Source organism: Phaenicophaeus curvirostris, chromosome 2 (genome assembly GCF_032191515.1).
Source record: "Phaenicophaeus curvirostris isolate KB17595 chromosome 2, BPBGC_Pcur_1.0, whole genome shotgun sequence".
Classification (NCBI taxonomy): domain Eukaryota; kingdom Metazoa; phylum Chordata; class Aves; order Cuculiformes; family Cuculidae; genus Phaenicophaeus; species Phaenicophaeus curvirostris.
The window spans coordinates 78,672,655-78,694,250 of NC_091393.1; the positions used below are offsets into that span (position 1 = coordinate 78,672,655).

The 21,596-nt window shown below is 41.7% G+C and overlaps 1 protein-coding gene across 1 annotated transcript; it reads left to right on the top strand.

Annotated features, from left to right (window-relative positions):
• Positions 1–1,177: 1,177 nt before the first annotated feature.
• Positions 1,178–18,150, top strand: SLC4A1AP (solute carrier family 4 member 1 adaptor protein). The gene is made up of 14 exons (XM_069852600.1): positions 1,178–1,876; positions 2,967–3,153; positions 3,662–3,784; positions 4,626–4,686; positions 5,583–5,722; positions 5,859–6,019; positions 6,702–6,771; positions 10,304–10,493; positions 11,342–11,453; positions 12,015–12,237; positions 12,941–13,015; positions 14,221–14,291; positions 16,521–16,593; positions 17,801–18,150. Exons 1-14 carry the CDS (start codon positions 1,196–1,198, stop codon positions 17,848–17,850), a joined length of 2,217 nt encoding a protein of 738 aa, XP_069708701.1. The 5' UTR covers positions 1,178–1,195; the 3' UTR covers positions 17,851–18,150.
• The last annotated feature ends 3,446 nt before the right edge of the window (positions 18,151–21,596 follow it).

The following is a 21,596-nucleotide window of genomic DNA, read 5'->3' on the forward strand; positions in this document are numbered from 1 at the left end:
GTCTTGTCACAGGGAAAGGGCTAGGCTTTGGGCAGCAATAGGAACTGGAGCTGGGATGGCACTCTTAATTAAACAAATTACGAACATCAAGAGAGCTCTTGCTCATTGCTGTACTGGGCAGCGCAGTTTCCACGATGGTGTCTGGACACAGTGCTGGCATTTAACAGATCACATCGCTGCTTCTCCTGTGTCAGGGGGGCCAGAAAACACAGGCAACAGTGAGACAGAATTACTTCTGTTTGCAACAGGGCCCAGTGTGGCTCCACCTGTGTCACACCAGCACCTTGCTGTGCAGCACCCCTGGTGCACCCTCACCTGCGTGGAGAAACTCTGGGGGCCACAACTGGTTCACTTGCCTCCCTTCCTTCCCCCCACCCCACCCCGCCCCTTACTCTCTTCTCCCTCCCTTTCTCCCTCCTTCTTTCCCTCCTTTCCTTCCTCGCCTTTCTCTCTCTCCCCCCCTTCCCTCCTTCCCTCCCTCCCTCCCTTCCTTCCCTCTTCTCCCTCACTCCTTTCCTTCCTCCCTCCCTCTTTCCCTTCTTTCCTTCCTCCCTCCCTCTTTCCCTTCTTTCCTTCCTCCCTCCCTCTTTCCCTTCTTTCCTTCCTCCCTCCCTCCTTCCCTTCCATCCATTCCTTCTCTCTCCCTCCTTTCCTTCCTCCCTTCCCCTTCCCACTCTCTTTTTTCCCTTCCTTCCTCCCTCCTCCTTCCTCCCTCCCATCTTTCTCTCCTACCTCCTACTCCCTCTCCTTTCCTGTTCCTTCCTTTCTTTCTCTCTTCCCTCCTCTCCCTCCCTCCTTTCTCTCCTCTCCCTCCCTCCTTTCTCTCCCTCGTTTCCTCCCTCCCTCCCCTGTCCCCTCTCCCCTGTCCCCCCTCCCCTCTCCCCGCGGCGGCTCCGCACCCGGCGCCGCTCTCCGGCCCCGCGGCTCCTCTCCCGCCCGCCCCGCCGGAAGCCGCCCCGGTCCGACACCAGAATTGGCTCCCCCGGTCCTGCTGCTTCTTGGCGCCGGGAAAGGAGAAAAAAACGACACCGCCACCTGCCCTGCCGCCGCCACCTTTTCCCTCTTCTTCTTCTTCTCCCTCTCCCTTTCTCACCCTCCCACCTCTGCGCTCCTCCTGGGCGGCGGCGCCTTTCCCCGGAGCTGCCCCGGCGGTGCCCGTTCCCGGCGGACTCCATTTAGGCTCGGACACGGGAAGATGGCGGAGCCCACGGACATGGAGCCGGCCGCCGCCGAGCCCGCTGCCTTCAAGCGCCCGAGCCGCCCCCTGCCCTGCGCGCCCCGCTCCGCGCCGGGTGCTGACACTGGGGCCAGCCCGGAACCCCCTTCCTCCTCTTCCTCCTCCTCCTCCTCCTCCAGCCCCGCCGCCGGGCCGGGGCTGGAACCCATCCCGCCTTCCTCCTCCTCCCGCCCTGCTGCCGGACCGGCACCGATCCCGCCGCCCTCCTCCTTCTCCTCCCGCCCGGCCGCCGCCCCGGGGCCGGTCCCGCCGCCGCTCGGTCTCCCGCGTTACGCGGAGCCGCCGTGGGGCGGGCGGCCGCCGGCGGGCGCGGGGTACGCGCTGGAGACGCTGAAGGGCGGCGTGGCGCTGGGCTCGGTGCGGCTGGAAGGCGGCAGCTGGTTCCTGGTGGGGCGGCTGCCCGGCTGCGCCCTGTCCCTGGAGCACCCCTCGGTGTCGCGGCACCACGCCGTGCTGCAGTACCGCGCCGCGGGAGGCTCCCACGACGGCGACGACGGCGACGGCTTCTACGTCTACGACCTGGGCAGTACCCACGGCACCTTCCTCAACAAGACGCGGGTGCCGCCCCGCACCTACTGCCGGGTGCGGGTGGGACACGGACTCCGCTTCGGCGGCAGCTCCCGGCTCTTCCTCCTGCAGGTGGGTCGGGACCCTGGGGATGGGTTTGAGTGGCTCCCGTGGTAGCGCTTCCCTGGATTTTACTTGGGAATTACCTGGTTCCCTCTAACCCTCGTTGACATCAGGAGGTGAAAGCCGGTTCTGGGTGGTAGGGTGGCTTGGCTGCTTTGAGAGTGTCCTAGCCCTCCTGTGCTTGTTTTGCTGGGGAAAAGCAGTTGGCTGTAGGCGTCCAGTGAGAGCTAGGCATCCGCCACTGGCCCAGCGGTGAGGTTTGGGGCTGAAGGAGGGAGTGAGTTTGTGGGGTCCCTGCCCACTCTAGTATGCAGGTCACAGGGCAGCTCTGCCCAGGACTCATCCTGAGCACCAGCACAATGACTTCCACTGACATGCGGTGAGGGTAAAAGGTATTTTTCTCCATCAGTATGGCAGGAAGATGTGTCAGGGGAGGCTTAGGTTAGATATTAGGGAAAGGCTTTTCACCTAGAGGGTGTTAAAGCACTGGAACAAGCTTCTCAGGCAAGCAGTCATGGCACCAAGCCTAATAATATTCAAGAAGCATTTTGACGATGGCCTGGGACACATGGTGTGAATGTTGGGGTTGTCCTGTGCAAGGCCAGGAGTTGTTGGACTCAGTGATCCTTGTGGGTCCCTTCCAACTCTGGACGGTCTGTGATAGTATGTTGCACTGGGAAAGTAAAACACTAATAAATCTTTGAGATCAAGGAGAGTTTTTATTAGTAGGAACTTAAAAAGTACTTGGAGCACCCTACATGCACTTCAGAGTTCTCCCTGAACTTCACAAATTCTCCCTTGTGGTGCTGCTAAAAGAATTTTTGATTCTGCCTTTAAAATACAGTTATACTTGAGATTGATCTCCCTACAAGTGCATATTAATGCTCCTTTCTTCCACCCCCTTTCCCTTTTGAAAGCTAAATTTTGAAAACTAATATTTTGGGGGATATAAACCATAACTAATATTCTAATAATTCTGATTTTTGAAATGTACTGTAGTGATTTGTTTATATTGTTGTATGTAATTTGCACATGTGTTGAAAATACTTCTTTTTCCCTTTTAAAAAACATTTCTGTAAAGTTACTGTTTGTGATGTAGGGACCCGAAGAGGACCAGGAGTCTGAGTCAGAGCTAACTGTAACACAACTGAAAGCATTGCGTAAGCAGCAGCAAGCAAAATTAGAAAAGAAAATGTTGGGAGAGGACTCTGATGAAGAAGATGAAAAAGAGGAGAGAGGTAGCGAGAGAAGTCAGAACAGCGAGATGAGCTGCTCATGGGGAATGGGTGAGTGATGATGCATGAATAGGCTAATACACCTTAGAAGATCTTTGAGCCAGTTTTCAGTTAATACTAGGGTTGAAATTCCAGCTGGATGCCAAGTGTCCCAATCCAGCAGAAGAAAATTAATCCTTTTTCTTCTAAAACAAAGAGTGCTGTGACAAGACAAGCTTATGTCTGGTGAGAAGTATGCTAGAGCTTCTTTTAAAATCAATGAGAAAGTAATTTGTCTATGCCTATAACAAGCCACAAAACTGCGATTTTAGGTTAATGCTATCTGTTTTGTTCCTCTGATGCGGTGATGTTCATCTGCAAAACTGTATCTTGGAGTGGAATAACTAATAGCAAAAAAGAAGCAGGGTGGGAGGGGTTTATTGAGTGCAGAAGTAACATTTGAGTTAAGTGGAATAATTTTGGGATGATGTAGCTGATACTTCTTTTGAAGTAACAATAGTTGAAATACACTGTTGTTCTTTAATGTTTCTCCACATGGTTTTGCACTTTGTATTTCTAGGGGAGGATGCTGAGGAGGATGAGGTTGAAGAAAACCCTATTGCTATCGATTTTCAGGATGTACAAGATGCCTTCTATATGAAAGATCCAAGGAAGGCCTTACAGGGCTTTTTTGACAGAGAAGGTACTTGTCCCTCCCTCCTCCTGTTATTTAATTTTTTTTTTTTCCTATTCAGCCAAGTGTGACATTGGTGCTTATGATTTCCTTTTGGAATTGAGGAGCAGGAGCTAAACTTTTCTGTTACATTTTGGGGAAGGTTATTTTGTTTGTTCAAGTTGGAGCGGGACTTGGTTTCTGTTTTATCAAAACTTAGCTCACCATTGCATATCTGAGACTTAGTAACTGATTTCCAAACTGGGAGTTGCAGAGAGCACCTTGCATTTCTCTGAAGGGCCCCATGCTTACTCATGTTTTGAAGCTGTGCTGAGAAGTCCAAAATCGTCAACTTCCAGACTGTTCTGTTTGGAGATTGCTAAGATTGTAAGATAGAATTGGAAAGTGTAAAAAGAGAAAAGGCACTAATGAATTAATTTAAAATTCTGATGATTGCTAGTGAAACTTAGAGATGACTCGTATAAAATCTGAAGTGAAAAATTAATCTTCAAGATAAGCAATATCTGTGAATCCAGATTGCAGACTGTCATTACTTCAGTATCATTTGCTTTAATAGATACAGATTCCAGATTGCTTTTTCTTTGAACTATAAATCCCTGAACAGGCAGCTTCCAGATTTTTGATCTGAAAAAGCCTTAACTGTGAAAAACAACCAAATGAGCATAATATCAACTGAAGATCTCATGGCTTTTAAAAAAAAAAATAAAAAAGGCAAATTCAGTTTTTTTATGTGTAACAACAGCATTTTTATCTCTCTTATTTAACCATGACATTCCTCTCTGCTGTAAAGATTATTCCTGCTTATTTCAATTTTGGTAACTATATAAACTTATTTTCTTTTTCTCTCTAGGAGAAGAGTTAGAATATGAATATGATGATCGTGGGCATAATAGCTGGCTATGCAGGATCAAGTAAGTATATCTCCATCCACTTTTTTACAGAGAAGCTGGCTTCATTGAATTCACAAACAAAAGCTGAAGGAATTGTCTTGTCACACGTGAGAAGGCCAGCTGGAATTATACCTGAGCTTTGACACTGAGACAGAAGTTCAAGGATCAGTGCCCAGTTCAGTGTCTGCACTCCTTTCTGGTCTGGCAGCATTTGGTGTTCCTTGGAGATGAAAATCAGAAAAGCAAGGGTCTAGATTCTTTCAGTTCCCCTTGTTTTGAGAAATACATGAAATTCGAATATGGGAGAAGGAACTGGGAGACAGTATCTTTTAATTCCTAGTGAAAGAGAGAAAAAGTACCATTCTACTGTGCACCCAGTTTCAGGGTTTTTTGTGGTGTAAGGCAAGGTTTTTTTTCTCTTACAGTATAAGGCAGATGGTTTCCTGCAAGAGGCCAATAACAGTCTTTTATTAGGCAGGAGAAGGTGAGGTTGAAATTAAGTCATCAGGGTAGACCTCTAAGGGATAGGTACAACATTTCCATGATTGTACTGTTTCAGAAACCTTTGCTTCAGTACAGCGTAAAATGTTTATTACTGGTGTTACGTGGATGCAAGATACTGATGCTTAAAATAATTCGGGTATTGATGTTTAGCCTCTTAACTTCTTGTATTCCCAGTAGAAAATAGAGAAAGAATTGTTTGAACTAGTGAAATAATAAATTACTTGAATGCTTTAGGAAATCTGTTTTGATTAGTACTGTATGAAATGAAAAGTAAAGATAATTAACACAAAAAAAAGGCTGAAGTGAAATGTAGAGAACAATGCCAACATGATAAATACAGTATCTGAGTAGCAGCCATGAAAAGCCTTTTGTATTGGAGTATGGAGTGTGCTCTAATCCTTTGAACTGAACAGGTTGCCTGTGGATGATGCATCAGGGAAGCAGCTGGTGGCGGAGGTTCTCCATTCAGGAAAGAAGAAGGAAGCAATGATACAGTGCGCACTGGAAGCTTGCAGGCTACTCGATGCTCGGGGAGTACTGAGGCAAGAAGCAGGTGAATAACCAGTCAAATGCTGTGATCGTTTTAAAAGCCATAAACTGGACATTTGAGATTGCTATCTCGAATTTGTTTTTCTTCTCAATGGCATGCAAATGGTTTTGTTTCTTTCCGTTTCCCTTACCTTTCCCAGTGTCCCGAAAAAGGAAGTCAAAGAACTGGGAGGATGAGGATTTTTATGATAGTGATGATGACACCTTCCTTGACCGAACTGGTGCTGTAGAAAAGAAACGACTGAGCAGAATGAAAAAAGCTGGTAAAATAGAAGAAAAACCAGAGACTTATGACTCCTTGGTAAGAATTATTATGACATGCCAGTAAAAAAACATGCATGAGACAATAAGCATGAGAAGGAAAATCACAAATATTTCCTTATCTTTTTGTTAGCCTGAAGTCTTAGTACCATTTCAGACCTTTAGATATTAGTTGGCCAAGTTAGGATAGGTCAGACTGGATTTGATGATTGTGGAATGAGAGGCTTTCTAAGGTTTTGAGGGACTATGGGGGACGGGGAGGGGTGGTGTGTGAAATTGGGATAAAAAGAAAACTAAGACTCTAACAACAACAACATTATTGCAGTTTAGTTCTTAGTATCCACATTGCAGAAACTATCATTGTGCCTTCAAGGAATAAGCAGCCTGGACTGCCAAGGTAGGACAACTAAGTCCTACCCAGACAATAGGGTATGGGGGAACCAGGGATAGGGAAGGTTGAGAGATCACAGTGGTCATATAAAATTGCTGCAGAAGCATTATGCATATTTTTGTATTTCAGAAAGCAAATTATTTGAACAGTATGTGGTCGGATTGATAAGCTTGTTAGGAACAATCTAGATTATGTTTTTCTCAGCCTAGAAACTCCTGGTCAAAGATCAGAAGTAGAAAAATTGAGGTAATTTGGTAGGATATTTGAGTAGCTCTTACAAGAGGATTTTAAGAAGATAAAAACATCTTTAAAACATGTTGTTCTTTCATAGGTCAGAAAGCTAAATGAAGCTGAAAATGAGCTTTCTGAGATAACAGAGAAGCTGAAGGCCTCAGGGAAAGGTAAGGCATGAAGTTTATTTGACCATATTGCTCTCCATAAAGAACAGTAGAGAGGTTAAAACGTATCTTATGGATATCTGCAGCAACTAAGTTAAGGTAAGGAGGTGACCATTCAAGCCTCCTGGAACTTAAGAGGGGTGAGGATTATTACTTTTATCTGCCCATATTCATGAAACTGACCCAATTTGAGGAACACTTTTTTTTCCTACCCCTCCATAACCTTTTATAAGGGAAGAGCAAACAACTGACAGAAGAGACAGTGTCTTTTATTTCACTCCTCTCATTGCAAATGCACCCTCAAAAATAAAGATGGAAAGGAGAAATATGGGGTCAAAGCAGTTGGCACTTAGCTCTTATGTTCAGTGAACTTCTTATAGAGATTATGAGGGTGTCATTCATGTTTTAAGATTATGTCTTTGTGTATAAAGGCAGAGCCTCTTCAAAGTGGAGACTCTGTCTGGTAGTGAGTTCGATTTAAAAGCTTACTGTACAAAAAGCTGCGTTTTCCTTTTTGTTACTGCCAACGTCTTATGGAATAGAAGGAAGGCATGAAGGAAATGGGTTTAGGCTGGTTCTTCATACATAAAGCTTTTTAGCAGGGTTGGCATTAATAAAGATTACAATGTTATTTTGTCAGAAGAATTTCTCTCCAGGAAGCCTAGCAGCAGTGTGACTCTTGGGCTATGTTTTGTGCATTGTACAGGCATGTTTCTCTCTAGTAATTCATCCCCCCACTGAAATTCATTTGTACCAACAGTTTTGTTGGTGATTGATTATACCAGATCACTGTTCAGGAAACCTTACTGAGTATTCTAACTGATGGAAGGAATTGTTTTCAGCATGACTGTACTGATAAGCAGTTAATGATTGAATAGCAGGAGCAGCTAATGCTTTATACTGTCTGAGACAGTAATTCCAAGCTGTCGCGTGTTATGATGCCTTTGTTTCTGCTGAAATTGTTTCTCAAGAAGACTGTTAAATCATGTTATAGTAGAGGCTGGCAGAAGGAAGAATCAGTTCATTTATAGACTTCTACTAACAGCACATAATTCTGATATGCTTTGTTATGGTTTGGTAAATTGTAGCTGATTACATAGCTATTTTAGAGCCTTGGAAAAATTGTAGTCTCGGCATTTTCATTTATTCCCATACAGCGTAATTCAGTATTGGATGGGAATCTCCTAGAACTAGGCCAGGATAAGCCATAGCACATGTTGCATCATCAGGTACTTTGTGTGTGTGTTCTAGATACTTGTGTTTTCTCTGATTTCTTTGGATGATGTCTCAGGTTAATCTCAGATGTTGGGTACGAGTGTAAGCCCGGAGCATGTGTATTCATCATGGGTGATTCTTACCACTGCCGTGAGCCATCTAGCAAAGCTGCTGCACTACATACAGTTCTGAAATCTTAGCGCATCTTTGCTTGCTATAAGCAGTCATTTATAGCCTAAGGGCAAGAGTGTAGAGACCAATGACAGGCTAAATTGCAACACCTCTTACCACACACTTGGAGGAATTAAGTGGTTGTCTAGGATTGCAGTAGAAGTTCACAAATCATTATCTGAAGTTCTTCTGAACTAACTGCTGATGCACTGACTTGGTATCATTCACTGATGCAACTCAATGAAAATCAAATACGTACAGCTCTTCAGTCTCATCTTTGGTTGCCTGTTCAGAAAAAAGCTATCAATAAGTTGATGGTGCAGTAAATAGCTCTATAGCTTTTTTTCCCCTGGAATATAAAGTATAATAGCTACGATTGATTCACCTCCTAGCAATTTAAAATTTTGCTTCAATAGTGTAGAAAACTGCTGCAACAGATACTGAATGCTGTCAGTAACCTTGTAAGCTGAACTACGTGATCTTAGGCACTGTTGATGGAAACATGCAGAGAGTCCTGTTAGCAAAAAAGGTAACCTGGCCTGCTGAAGATCACTCACTGAAGCACTCTTGCACTTTTCTGCAGCTGAAGAAGCAAGCTGTGGAACTGTCCATTTAAGGTTTAATATCTAGACAGATAATTCAGAAATATTGTCTTGGAAATTTGGTGTTGATTAAATCAAAGAATCATTCTTCTCAGTTCCTGCCGGCTAGGAGTTTCAGACAGCTTATTATCAATACCATTTCACTGATGATTTTTGTCTCAGCTCATACAGACAGTTAAGCAGAAAAAAGAAGAGTACTTCTATCTGAATTTATGTTATGACATGTTTTGTCATCATTTATATTTGCATGGAGGTGTTTGCTACAACTGTTTCTTGTTTTTGGAGTGTTTTAATTCTATGTATCTTTGAACATTTAACTTGTGGCTTTCATATATTTGCACATTTTGAACTGGTTTGTTCTAGATAAGCAATATCCTGTTCAACTGAGTCCGTTTGTAAGTATGAGTCTTATTAGACTTTTCTTTAAATATGTCATGTAAAACTGCTAGAATATGTACTCTTAATAATAACTTATCCCATTTTATTTGTACATATCTAAAATTTCAAGTGTTACTTAATTAGCTCAAGCTGAACTGAAAATAACTCATTGGTCACATGATTATTCTTGTGTGTATATACATAAATGCTTACAGTGCAGCAAATAAATCTCAGATTTGGCACTTTTCATGTAATATCAACAAGCATAAGACTGCCTGTCAAAAGGCTGGTTAAAAATTTAGTTTAACAAGTTAAACATTGTTAAAATGTTAAATGTTTTTATTTGTTTGCCTCAAATTTATTTTTGAACACAGTATAAAAATTTCTAAAGCATTGTACATGCCCAAGAAATTACTTTTCCCAGGGTTTTTCTTTTCTTTTTTCTTTTAATTCATGTGTTAGGATTCTGTACTTATTTTCACTATCATTGGAGTTTCAGTTTTTCCTCCTAGATTTTATTTTAATTAGTCAAATATGTGTAGCGTAATTAATATTTGAAATCAGTTGGAGTAGAAGGACTGTCATTACTTTTTCAAGTACAGAACAGTGTTTTCTTGTTAGAAAACCCAGTCAAAACAAAGGTAAATTTTGTGTGATTGGCCTAACATATGAAACTATTCTTGTATTCACTCTATCATCCAGGTGTGGGAGGCAGCATCATGTGTTGATTCATTTCAGGCTTTGCAAATGTTACTACATAAACATTCTAGGAAAGCCAAAATGTGATTCCCCATATAGGGGTGTTGGATTCTTTGTAGCGGTGTTTTAGTTTGTAACTACAAAAAGAACCTGTAAGCCACTTTTTTAGCAACAGCAGATATTTAAAAGTGATGAACAACCTAGAATAGGGGCACTTACTCACAAAGGAACATTCAGTTTTAAGACAGATTTTGTTATGTAAGTGGTTTAAGGTTTACTGTATGACTTTTGTTAGGAGAAATGCTTTCATCTTCTCATAGCTAACAACCTTCATTATTTCACCATTCAACAGAAACTTGCAGAGAGGATAGTTGTTCATACATACTTTATTCTCTAAAGATAGGTGTTGCTGAGTACAACTTTTATCTCCCTACCCCTAGCAATATGTATCTTCCCTTTATCTTGCCTAGTCCAGTCCCAGCCAGCAGCTCAAGATTCTTTAGACGAATTCATGACTGAAATAAAATCAGGATGCACGTTAGACAGCGTGGCAAGAAAGAAGCTTCACTTGCGGTCATTTGAACTGAAGAAAGAGCAACAGAGACTGAAAGCGTTAATAAAGCTTGTCAAGCCTGCAGAACTACCTGAGCTGAAGCCCCAGTAAGTCTTGGCTAAAGTGTAGAATGATTACTTTTACCATGATTATTGTCCATGGAGAGTTGTGCAAGCCAGTAAGTAGACAACTTTCCAAACACAAAACCAAGATGACCTTTCAAGCTACCTGGCTCATCTCTTTAAAGGCACAGAGCCACTGTGCCTTTTGGATGTTGCTGCATCTATAGTTGAGGCAGGTGTACCACAACGGTGAGGGAAGATAAGCCCACACAGAGGGTTAAGGAGGACAGGGATTGGAAGCATGTTGTCAGCTTTGTTAATTTTTTTCCAAATCTGCATTCCAAAGGAACTGATAAAAATTTACAGTTATTATGCACAATATAAAAAACCATTTTCGCTCCACAAAATGTACCAGGAAGTCAAGTTTAGTGGCTGTTCAGCTACTGCCTAGCAACGCTGCTGCAATTCAAGCAGGCGTATGCTAGGTTCATCATTTGCTAGTGGCAGCTTGATTAGGGGTTTAATTACTTAGTTAATTTACTTGAATTGAGGCTTGGCCTCCAAGTGTGATTTTATATAGTCATATATATTATATACCTATGTTGTTATGTGTGTACAATTGAATTTGAGGGAGTCTGTCTGGTTAGAGATGGTTTTTCTTAGTTTTTTCTTTTTCCTCCTGTATGGCAAGTGTCTGAATCCTACAGTGTGTATACAGGACGGGAGTAATCTCTTCCAGCTTCTTCTTCGGGTACTCCAAGTGAGAGAGAAACAAAAGGGTTTTTATCCACTACTTTTTCTGTGTATCTACTACTGATTAGCAGATTTTTTACATTTATAAGACTTGTTTCATACTTTGTACACTCTTTTTCTTTATATCTAATTTTAATTAGGAGTGGGAGTTACAGTCTGGAAGCAGAGAGTAAACCTAAAAAGATTGCCCTGCCTCTTTTTGGTGCAATGAAAGGAGGGAGCAAATTCAAGCTGAAAACTGGAAGCCTAGGGGTAAGTTGAACTTGTAAGTACTGCAAGTCAAAGATTATTTCTCTTATACCTCAGGCTGTGAAGACTGTAGGTGGCAACCATGTCATCTCAAATGTATGGAGACAGCATGGAGGTGCAAGCTTGTGGCAGTAGAAGGTGCACAGAGCAGCAAGCAGTGGCTGTCAGATGCTGCTGCCAGGAGTTGCTACTCTCTGTCCTTATACAAGGAATGGATTAAATGGAGGCAGTCTAGGGGCATCAGGCTAAAACACTGCTGTACCTCAGCAGGTGGTCATTTACTTTCTTTTGTTTTTTCTTGATCTTCCAGCTAAGATCATATCCAAGATTGATTCAATTTCCAGTGTCCCTCTTACGAAAAGACTGCACTCCTTGTCTATGGACTGGACATGTTTTTTTTTCTGCCATCTCTGCTAATAACTGTTCCCTAAAAGCTAACTACTCTTCATCCTGAGGGTGTTTCCTTACCAGCTGTCTCTACAACAGCAGTATGTATACTTTCTCCTGTAATGAATATCTGTGAGATCTACCTGGAGCACTGATGCACAAGTCTTTCTTCTGCAGAAGTCGCCTATTAAGCGTCCAGACATCCCTGAAAGCTTACTAAAAATGAAAGATGATGGACCAGAGGAGGAGGAAGAGGAAGAAGAGGAGGAGGAGCAAGAAGTAGATGCAATAAATAGCAGAGTATCAATGAAAGTGACAACAGAGGAAGAAACAGAAGAAGAAACTAATGCTACCAATGGTCCTCCCTGCAATAGAAAGAATCTAGGATCCTTTCAGGACGGTAAACCATTGGATTTGATTTTTCCAGTAATGAAGCTGAGTCTGTTACTGCTGAATTTTTCAGAGCTATGTGAACCTCCAAAGATTTGAGTCACAGGTTCTCCAGCAGATTTTTTTATCATAGATTTTTGCCATGAGTCTAGAATCTGTGTGCCAACAGCTGAGTTCCAGTGGTTCTGGACTGGCAGTCGATTTTATATCCTAATGACCCAAGATAGGTCCTGTTTTGATAAGACCTGCTTTGATAAGACCTGCTTTTATTTGATTGAGTGTCCATATGATAACAAATAAAATGTGTTGTTGGCAGGGAGAGTGACTTAAGAAAACAAATGTCTGTAAAGTTTCATATTAGCTTGTAAGGCAAATAATTTTTAAAGTGGTAATGGAGGGGTATTTTCCTTGTATCTGTGTGGCTTATCTCCAATCCATCCATTACAGAAAAGTAATTCAAACTTACTGTCTTAATGCTGGACAGGTTGCTCTTGAAAAGTATGTTTTAACCAGTCACAAGTTTTTCTTTAATATTGTATTGTTAAGGCCTTGGTAGATGGAATAGCTTGAAGGACTTTTGAGAGAGGAGCTCTTCCCAAGACAATCATAGCTAAGGGTTCCGTTTTGTACTTTGTCACAGGAATGCTAGTGCTCCAGAGTTACTGCAGAGTGCTCACCTAGCTTGTGTTTTTTTGGTTTCTTTTCTTCCCCAGGGGTTCATAATTTGCCTGAGCCAAAGGTACTAAGGAATAAATCTCAAATGGGACCCTCACAAGAGAAATCTCAAGGTGAGCAGCACGATTTAGACTGCATAGTAGCGTGTGGGTTTAGAAATTGTCTGAAGGAGCTGTTGTCATTTTCTGTCAATAGAGGGAAACTAGGCCTAATCTAGAATTTAAGTGAGGAATTGTGTTTTGCTTGGGAAATGGTGTCACTTCAACTACATTTCAGTTCTCCTTGATTTTCATAGTCATCAGCTGCTTTGAGATCCTTTGTTTTAAACAAAAATAGCATGAGAAGAGAAGAAAAATTGTTTTAATTTGAGAGTATAAACATAATGCTTTTTTCCCTGCTTATTTTCTTGGAGTAACTCTTAGAAGTACAGAAGGACAGAACTTTCCTTGTATAAAGTGGCAAATACTTCATAACATTAGCTAATAGTCTGTTAATGACCCAGATGACACCTCTATATATACATGGAAAAAAAAAAATCAGATCCTCAAAATTAAGACTCTTTGGTGTACTGAGTATTTGGAGATCTATATAAGCTTCCTGGTTTTTTGCAACTCAGACTCTTAAGATGATGTTGTCATGTTCTCATGATCCTGTCCTTAGACTTAATCTGCAAGAATCTCAATATTTCACAGATTAAGTGGCAGAAAAAGCAGGCATAATTCCGTCTTTGTCTTTCTCACGTCTATGTTACTTGTGAAATTACTTTTTTTTTAAAACAAAAAAAAAGCATATGTTGGTACTCTGCATTTCCTACTGTTTCCTTCCAAATCAGTCACAGAATCACTAGGTTGGAAAAGACCTCCAGGATCATCAAGTCCAACCACTAAGACATGTCCTTGAGCGCCTTATCCACCTGTCTTTTAAATACCTCCAGAGATGATGACTCAACCACCTCCCTGGGCAGCCTGTTCCAGTGCCACTGCAATTCAGTCACTGCAGTGATTACAGATAGGAAGTAATTTTTTTAGAAAATAAACATCTGCCATTAACTAAAAATGTGTAACAATCTCAAATATAGATATAGATACAGATATACCTCAGCTGCATTCAGGTAAGGGACTGGCAGCGTTTTAAACTTTAAGTTAATCTATGAAAAATGAAAATATATTCAGCAGTCTTAAGTATGAGTTTCAAGGCAGGGAGCTGTTTTGGATTTCCTTTTGGATGTATCCATTTGTATGTAAACTTTCTATGAGCTTATTTCTGATAGGATTTGTTATTCATGGTGTGTCACAAAACAAGTCTTCTTTCTTGTCAGCATCTGAAGCAGTACATAAGGAATCTGAAGAGGCATCTGAGAAAGTTAAGAAAATCAATAGCTCCAGCAAGGTCAGTTATCATACTATGACTCCTGTAGCTTAAGAGTTTCAAAGAATCGTTTAGTAGGCTCTATATTAGTGAAAGAGTAAGAAGTCAATCGTGCATAACTTGGTGATTTTAGTGCTTTTCTGCTTATGACCCAAATGTAGAATCATGCATTGCTACTGAACAAAGATTTTACTGTGTCCAATGAGAAGATAAAGCACAGTATTTCAAGCATGATGTAGGTTCTCAGTTCAATCACAAACTTATTTTGTCACCTTTTCACTTGGCAATTACCCTTTGCTAATTGCTGCTTCTCCTGTATCATGAGTGTTGTAGAGTGTAGGTGTTCTCTGGGTTTTAGGAATAGCATTGCCAAACTTCCCTTGAAGAGCAGCTTGGGAAGCATTTATTGGCTGACACAGAATGTGCTAGACTAAAATCGTAGCTAGTCTATATTACTATTACCGAACCTCATCCTTCCCTGTAGATGTGGAAAGAGAGAAATCTAAGAGATTATTGTCTTTTGCAACCCAATTTTTACTAAATTTGCATAGATTTACCAGACAATATTCCTCCTGTGCATTAGATTTGTAATAAAATGTAAAGTATATGAGCCTTGCACAATTTTAGGCACAGGCAATTGTTGCTTTCCTGCAGCTAGGGAGGAACTTCTGTGACAGCATGCACTTAGCCTAATGATTATTGTCAGGTGGTTCCCTTTGGAGTGCATCCCACCCTTCTGCTGGCTGCCATCGAAGAGGATTACTGTGCACGGTGGGCCATGAGTTCTGGCCATTGTGACAATTCCTTGGTGGTGGCTATCCAATTTTAGCCCTGCACCGCTTACTTAAAGCAACTTAACTCCCTGTAGCTTGTGTGTGCTAACTGCTGCCTTGTTAGTCCTAGCAAAGAACGCAAGGATTTGGGTAGACACTGCCTTTAGAATTGTTTTTGTTGCTGGCCTATAAAGTATGTTGATAAAGAAAGCAAGAGTGAATTTATACATTAAAGCCCGAGTTATGCTATGTACTATATGCATATGAGAGAACAGGGCAGCTTCTCATGCGGAGGCAGTCAAGACAGCACCTCTCATAAGCACAGGGCTTGCTCTAACACTGCGCGTTCTCCAAATTCCAGATGGCTTAGCTGTATTCTCTCTCCCATCACAAATCACTTTTTCCACATGCTGTCTCTGCCTTTGGGCTCAGATCTTGCATGGAAAATAGCAACCAGAAGTCAACTTGACTTTGATTTTTTTTTTTTTTCCCTCTCTTGTAATATTTGAGGAATAACTTTGAATCATGTAAAACTGGGAAAACAATTTTAAAGTGACTGTTCAGAAGCTGTATTTAAAAGTTGTTCAACTCTACATTCTAGTGTTTTGGAAAACATTACTCTTCCAAAAGAGCTGTTTTAGAGGTTAATTTGGGGAAGACAGGTTTTTGAGGGAATGAAAAATTGCTTCAACTGCATAAGTTAAGACTGTGTCATGATGTCATGATACTACAGCATAATGCAAATCAGTGCTGAGTAACTTGGCTATATTTCAAGCTCTCAAGTCTTGCACTGTATAGTTGTGGGGATTTTTTTTTGATAGCTGCCTGCAGTTGTTGAAAACAAAACTTGTTGAGAAAATTATGCTGATGTGACAAAAACTGAAAATTTAGGAATGAAAAGACATTGCTGTGTCAGCATTTGAATTGGAAGTGACTTGTTTCAGTTTGTTTTAAACATTTCAGTGATGCCAGTGAAAAAAATGGATGTTCTTTTCTTTTGAAAAACTAAGTAACTCTTACATAACAGCTGAATTGTATTGTACTCCAATTTGAAAGCCACCTTAAACTAGAAGTTTTCTATGGGATTGCACCTTGAAAGCAGTAAAGCACTTCTTGAAAATCTAAATCTTTTCCCTGCGTAAAAAATTCTGTATCAAATGGTACTACCAAACATTAGGATAACAAGATTAAACTGTGGACAGTTGGCAATGCTCCTGTTTCAGTTGGGAGATTGGACTGGACCTTCAGAGATCCTATCTAACAGCCATTTCTATTATTCTGTAACGCTATTGGGAATAAACTTGATATATTTAATGGTTTGATATTTATTCTGTCCTTTGCATTATTATTTTCACCCCTGCGTCTTTTAGAAATAATTCTCACCTTTCAGTCTTTGTCTCTGAGCTAATGAGATTTAGTGCTGATGACACATTGTTGGAGGGGTGCAGCACCTTAAAAATCTGTTCTCCTTTTGCAGGTCAAACAACCCTTTCTTTCCTCACAGTACCCAGATGATGATCCAGACTACTGCGTATGGGTTCCTCCTGCAGGTATCAACCGTTTTCTTACCATTGTTAATCTTACAACTCAAGAGTATACCTACTAAGTAGTCGGAGTGTCCTTGTAACTTCTTGAGAAAAAAGTAATTCAGGAATACTTTACCCAGAACCTGATGTTTTCTGGCATGTTATGCCCCATATTTGTTGTGTTGCCATGCAAGACTTGCACTGAAATGCAGACCATATCTGTAGTAGCTTCATCTCAATGGACAGATACACCTGAAGTTTGTTTTTTCAGTTTTGTAACACCCAAGAGAGCCAAATGTATTTCCACATCACTAGATGTGATGATCTAGTTGAAAGACAAGCTCAGACTTTCACTAGGGATAAATGCTTCAGCAATCTTAGTATTCTCAGTTTTCATAGAAGTCTGTAAAATCTGAAATTTTTCTTCACAGTTTGTATTCCAATAATTTTTGAAAAAAAAATTTAGGGGTCATGTGATTTGGAGAGAAGCCTTGGTAACACTTTGGTGAAGGCACTGAATAATTGATGCATGCATCCAATATATGTTAAAGTTTTCACTTCAGTTCCAGAGTTTTTTTAGCTAAATGAGTTTATTCTTAAGCAGCATAATGAGTTTTCAGTTTCTCCAAATGGAAAATTTGTTTTCATGCATTGAGATGCATTAAAGCTTAGCTTTCACTTGGTGGAATCATTCCTATAGTTTTTATAAGGCTATCGCAGGCAGATAAGCTCCAAAGGGAATAAGAAAAATGAGAATAAATTTCACTGAAGAAAGTTATAATCTGATGAAGCATCTTTCAGTGGAAAGACTGCACTTCTCTGGCATATGAATCCACTGGAGCCAAACACCCAGTTCAGGAATTCAGGGACCTGGGATAGCCAAGCAGACTGTGTCCATAAGAAGGGGCTCCTTTTTTCTGTGTCTGCCTTCTGATAATCAAACTTCTCTTCTGTCCAAGGTGGCACAATGAGGACCCTGGGGTAGGGCAGGGAGAGGAAAATAACCCCACCAAACTCGTGAATATGTGATGTAATCTTAACCTTAGTAATAGTGTCAAGAGGAATTATAAGTATGAATCAAAAGACTATTTGAAGTGTAATATCCAGTCTGACTTCCCTCTTTGTGCTTGTCTGACTGGTGCTGCCTAGACACTATTTCATACTTGGATACAAATGTGTTGTGAATGAGGAAGGGAAAGAAATAACACGGTTCTTCCTCTTTGTCCTTTAGGTCAAAGCGGTGATGGCAAGACTCATCTTAATGAAAAATATGGCTACTAAGCTTCAAGCACCCAGAGTGCATCCAAGGTTTGAAGGACTGCTCTATTTTTGGACTCTTTAACTGCACATTAAGTGAGGGATGGAAGAGGTTAATTTCAAGGGCATCAGCAGCCATTCTGGCTGTTAGTGCTCCTTGTGTGTCCTCTGTCTTCCAGATACTTCTTTAAAAGTAAAAGCCCTCACATTCTTCTGTCTCTCCTTCCCCTTTTAGCATTGTCCTTTTTATTTGGCTTGAAATCGTAGGCTCATTTTTTCCCGTTTTGTAAATAAAAGTATACAAAAAGTATTAAAAAATAAACCTCTTGATGAAATTTTTTCATGTTGTTTCTACACAATTAAAATGAGAAACACTACTCATTTCTTTCTGTGACTGTTGTTTGAAAATACTGTCGTGGTGAACCCAACCTAAAACTTGAGGGGTTTTTTTATCTTTCTGATGGAAATTCTTTGCCATCACAAGTTGTCAGCTATCCCTAAAGTAAGGTTCAAAGAGACATGGAATCCTAGAATCCCTAGCTTGGAAAAGACCTTTGAGACCATCAAGTCCAACTGTACCTGTCCACTACTCAATCATATCCTTAAGCACTTCATCTACCCATCTTTTAAATACCTCCAGGGGTGGTGACACAGCCACCTCTCTGAGCAGCCTGTGCCAGTGCCTGTTCTCAGGAAGGAAATTTAAAGAGTCTATGAGAAAAAAATCTCTAGCTGAATATCAGTTTAGCACCCCAGCTCCTTAATTACACACCCTTTTTTTCTTTCAGAACCTGGCTGACAGCCAAGCAGCCATCCTACCCCTTGGTGCTAGAGAAGCACAGCCCTGAAAGTTAAACAGCTGAGTAAAGTCCACATGTCCCCTTTAAGCTCCCGTTCTCCTTCAGTTTTCTTTTCCATTCTTTCTTCATCCCACAGAGCCTCTGGCATTAACTCCATGGCAAAAATGTAATTTGGGCCATACGCCCAGTTTTCTGCGTGCGTCCCATCTCATAGAGAAGAAAGCCCTGCCCTGCATCTGGGATTTTGATGATGGGTATGCAGTACTGCCTCTGGCTTATGTTACAGGGCTATTCATGGCACAGAGCGCTCTTCCAGCCTCTACGTTTTGAGTTGCTTTTCCATGTAGATCTTGCACTTTTTCACATAAAATCAGAGCCCCTCTGGGTTCCCCAGACCCAATGCAGCAGTCTGCAGCTAGGGCACTTTTTTGTCATGATGCTGTGAAGTGCACAGTCATGCAGCAGGCAGTAATATTTACAGCTCTGGGCATGGTTATACTATGTATGGCAAGGCTCACAAAGGTTTCTCACCCTGAATACCTTTCCTGACCTCCCTAACACCATAACAATGGTCACTGTGTCAGAGGAGAAAAGGGGTATTTGGATATCTGTGACTATTGCTTGGCTTAAGAATCCCCCAGGATTTTTTTCTGCTGAAATAGGAGTGTGATGAGCAGATTAATATACAGCAGGTCCTTCAACAAGAGGATCCCACTAAGCATGACTTTCCTGTGCACCAACCACTCTTTTTTTCACAGAGCTGTCTTGCTCTGCTGAACAGTTTTGTGTCAGTTAGAACCCTCACTGCTGTAAGTGCTGTGAGACCTCCAGCAAAACAGAGGAAAACATCACTGGTGGATTTTAGCTAATTTACAGCACTACTTAGTACATGGGTCCTGCATAGCCCACTGCCAGCAGCTTTTACTGTAAGAGTAGCCAGGTGGATAGTCTGATCACATCTCAACTCTTTCTGACTTATGAGTGTACTGACCTGTTCTGAATTTTTTTTCTGAATCTGGAGTGCTCAAATTAACAGTGGAAGACTCTAGTTGAAGATGTGCATGCAGACAGAGCTGAGCAAAATCACTAGGGTCAAACATCTGGCATAAGTCATCAGAAACTTGCTCTACGGCTGGAAGAAGTGCTTTGTGAGCTTCATATAGCAGTGCTTCATTCTAAGTACCTACTTGTACTTTTCCACGTAGTGCCTAGTCCTGAACCTCTGTATGGGCTGTTCCCACTGCCATGTGTGCTCTGTAGAAGCCACGTGTTGGGCTGACTTCTCCACAACCTCCCTAATATTTGAAAGTGGGGGTAAAGAGAGACTTTCAAGTACTCACCCTGGGGACTTGGGAGGGCAGCTGCATCTGGCATAAGTGGTCTAACAGGACAACCTTGACTGCATGCTGGTTTTCTGCCTTGCCTTTTCTGTGTTGCCCAATGGCTAAGGAAACATGCAGCAAAGGCTGCTTCTCAGGCATAGCTATAAGGTCCCACCACCTGCCATTCTCTGCATGACACCTCCACATCAGCCTGCTCTTGGGGTTAGCGAGATCATTTTCTCCAGATGACCCTGGGAAGGTTGATGATTTTGACCCAGCGCTGTCGCATTTTCTCCCCACTTCTTTCAAAACCGCAGATTAGAGCAAGCAGCCTCCAGATGGAGCTCATGATGCACAAGCCTCACCGTACCTTAGGTTCTCCGACTTCAAGGAAGGAATCCAAGCTGTGGATGTGCCCCCCTGAAGAATTCTTCCTCCTGCTTATCTAAGGAAAACTGAAGCTACGTGTAACACTCCACTTTTTAGAATGGAAAGGAGCATTCATAAGGTCCTTCAAAGCATTTAAAGGAGCATAACACCTATTTGGTTACCTACTTGTCAAACTGGGTTTACAGCACTGTAAAAAGCTACAGGACGCAGAGACATGTCATTAACAACTAGACCATCCTGTAATCAGCTCGCAGGCCTTGCTCCAGCATTCAAGAAGTAATTGTTTAAAGCTGCTATTTCCTGCACAGAGTGCACAATTAGTTGGTATTTTCTTTTGTAACATGTGTTTACCTCATTATCATACTTACTTTCCACTGCTACAAAACTTCAACTTCTGCGTTCACTCAATAAATACTCTTAAATTTATGGGGCATCAGTGCCCTAAGGCCCATGAGCACCTAATATTTGGGCAGCTGGCTGCAAGATATCTTGGTTTGCAGTCCTATGCATAAAGCGAGATATATTATGATGCTTGTATAGCAACACATTCTGCTCTTCTGGGGCACAGAATTATAGACACACACTCAGCATAACTATAGATATGATGGGAGGGGTGGTAGGGTTTTTTTACATTCTGAAATGAAGTGCCATCCTAGGACCTCCGTTTCATTTTCAAAGTGAATATGAAGCAAGACGTGACAAATGTTCTTTAAGTTAAAGGAAAGGTATATATATCAACCCAATTTGCTTAATTATGCTTTTAACTCGTGGAACAGTTTTGTTGATTGTGCAGCTGTGTGGATGTATATGCAGGTGTATGCACACTCTCAACCATGAATATATTGCTTTGTTTCTCTGCTTTGACCTGTTAAACCACTTGAAACTCAAGTTGATGCTTTTGCTGGATGCAGTCTGCTGAAACTGCAGTCTTAGGGCATTGCGAGCGACTCGCCTGTTTATGTTGAGTACTTGTTTCAATCCAGTTTCCTGTAACACCTAGAAATTAAATATGCAGAATAAGAATAGCATATGATATGAATCCACCTGAGAGTGATTGCTCAAAGGAAGTCTAATTGAGATTAGGCTCACCGAACAGCTGATCAAAACGCACCTCTGCTTGTCCAAGTGATGAGAGGGCTTGAATGCACCATAGAAGGCTCAACAGCTCCCCTACACTTGAGGAAAAAGCAATGAGCCTCCCTTTTTATAGGATCGTGTTTGTACCCCTGTGTATAAAGATATACGTGCTGAAGCCTTG